General features: G+C 33.8%; 1 protein-coding gene across 1 annotated transcript in view; it reads right to left on the bottom strand.

Annotated features, from left to right (window-relative positions):
- LOC111058818 (solute carrier family 2, facilitated glucose transporter member 3) overlaps positions 1-1,210 on the bottom strand; it is a 19,566-nt gene extending 18,356 nt beyond the window's left edge. The window contains exon 1 of the mRNA XM_039441140.1: positions 1,194-1,210. Within this exon, the coding sequence (XP_039297074.1) occupies positions 1,194-1,210 (17 nt within the window). The remainder of the gene's footprint in view (positions 1-1,193) is intronic.
- Positions 1,211-2,269: the final 1,059 nt, after the last annotated feature.

Raw genomic sequence — 2,269 nt, 5'->3', positions numbered from 1 at the left:
TAATTGGAAAAGATAGAGGATCTTAAGACAAGTATGTGATCAATTCAAACTATATAACTATGTTATTGTTAAAAAGTACAATCATTTCTCTCAATTTTCTATTGACATAACAATTCTATTATAGTATACTAAATTATAAAAAATGATTTCAACATTCTTATTGTACATTCTATGGATGGTTCGTATAGAGATGGCAGTACCTATATGGTGGATTCACAAATGAACAGTACTGTTGTAATTTGAATCAAATAAGTTTCAGTGAACTAAGGTACAATCATATATTACATGATCATATTGTTACAGTTACATGGTATTTTGTTTCAGCAATCATCCAAATATTCATTGTTATTATAATCAATACCACTTTTACAAATTTACACTGAACAACTATGAGTTTCAATTAGATTAATAATGCTGGGAAAATAAATGAAACACAACATAGACCATAATTTATTTGTACATTTCAAACATCACCACACTGGAAATAGGAATTTATAGTAATAATGCTACAATTGCATTGCACCTACTGTATAAATAACACTTTTACTGCACTGCAATCTATTTGAAACTCAACACTGTTACAGTACTCTATCTGAGAATCACAGAGAAAGAGAGAGAGACCAATTTTTTTAATTTTTTCCCGGAAAGCTATACTTTCCTTACAAATGGTAATAGGGCAAGGAAAGTAAAAATCTATAACGTATATATTAGTGATAATAATGTGAAATATTTCTTCTATGTTTGGCTTGGATCTTTGAATAGGATAGGCTACTTGAGATGCGTGTGAACACTAGCGTCAGGTGTTAAATTTTCATAACGGCAAGGAAAGTTGTGTGAGTGCACCACACCAGATTTTTTAAAAATAAAATATTCTATTCTCTCTGAATCCTCAGAACCATAATCATCAAGGCTGTTTTCACAGTTTAAACAGAATCTGAGCAGCTGTTGGCTAAAATTTAAACTCATGATTAATTTATCGTAATGTGTGATAAATTGTTTAGCGTTTAAAGCATAAGCTGTTCCGAATCCGTTCAAACTCTTGTCTACAAACGGCACACAATTTGGATTCAAATGAAAAGCTGATCGGAATTTGTTTAAACTCACTCTGGGCAAGCTGTCCACAATTTATTTATTCAAAACACCAGCTGATCAGATTGAGTTTAAACTGACACTTTACAACAAAGGGTACCTACACAATGCGGTGATGCATTTTCACCAACTGATTCGATTCAGTTCAAACTCACTCTGGGCAAGCTGTCAACAATTTATTTATTCAAAACACCAGCTGATCAGATTGAGTTTAAACTGACATTGCAAACTATCCATTACTTTTATTAATATTTGGAATAATATCCACCAGCTGATCAGATTCAGTTTAAGCCTACGATGTGTAAACAGCCCGGGGCGAAGTGATTGAAATTTTCAAAAATAGTCTAAAAACGAAACTTCTGTCTCTGTTGAATGAACCAATCCAATATGTAAGTACAATTGGCTACTACAGTGACATCCACGTTATAAAGTCAGCACCTGATTAACATTGGTGTTGCTATCCTTGTCTATCATTCCACAAAGCAGATAGCGCTATCCTGTTTTGTATCAGATTATGGTGTTGTGTATCAAGTTGAGATGATACTGTATCATATTGTGTTGATGATACTGTATCATGTTGAGGTTGCTCTTGTTCTATAGTGAGATCCACGTTATAAAGTCAGCACCTGATTAATATTGGTGTTGCTATCCTTGTCTATCATTCAACAAAGCAGATAGCTCTATCCTGTTTTGTATCAAATTATGGTGTTGTGTATCAAGTTGAGATGATACTGTATCATGTTTCGGTTGTTCTTGTTCTATAGTGAGGTCCACGTTATAAAGTCAGCACCTGATTAATATTGCCGTTGCTATCCTTGTCTGTCGTCATTAGACAAACCAGATAGCCAGCCAATTTAGCGCAGATAGTTTATTTATTTGAGTAAAGAAAGAATTGAATTGAAAGCATTTTATTAACAACAAGATTAAACAATTAATATGGGTTTCTACCGGTTTTATCCATTAAGCCTGGTTTTCATTGGTAAAGTTAGTGGTAGAAAGTACTGACACTATCTTGTGAACTCTCCCAACGAAAACGTTCATGGTAGAGAAAACTAGTACTTGCCTTCCCCCACCACCGCTTCTCACTCTACTCTATCACTACTATATGCTAATGAAAACAGTCTCCAGCTAGTAGAGTAGAGTCGTGCCGAAGGCTATCAAGTTTAAGAAATATTGTCCA

This window comes from Nilaparvata lugens, chromosome 14 (genome assembly GCF_014356525.2).
Source record: "Nilaparvata lugens isolate BPH chromosome 14, ASM1435652v1, whole genome shotgun sequence".
Classification (NCBI taxonomy): Eukaryota; Metazoa; Arthropoda; class Insecta; order Hemiptera; family Delphacidae; genus Nilaparvata; species Nilaparvata lugens.
This window is presented reverse-complemented; position numbering and strand designations above follow the sequence as displayed.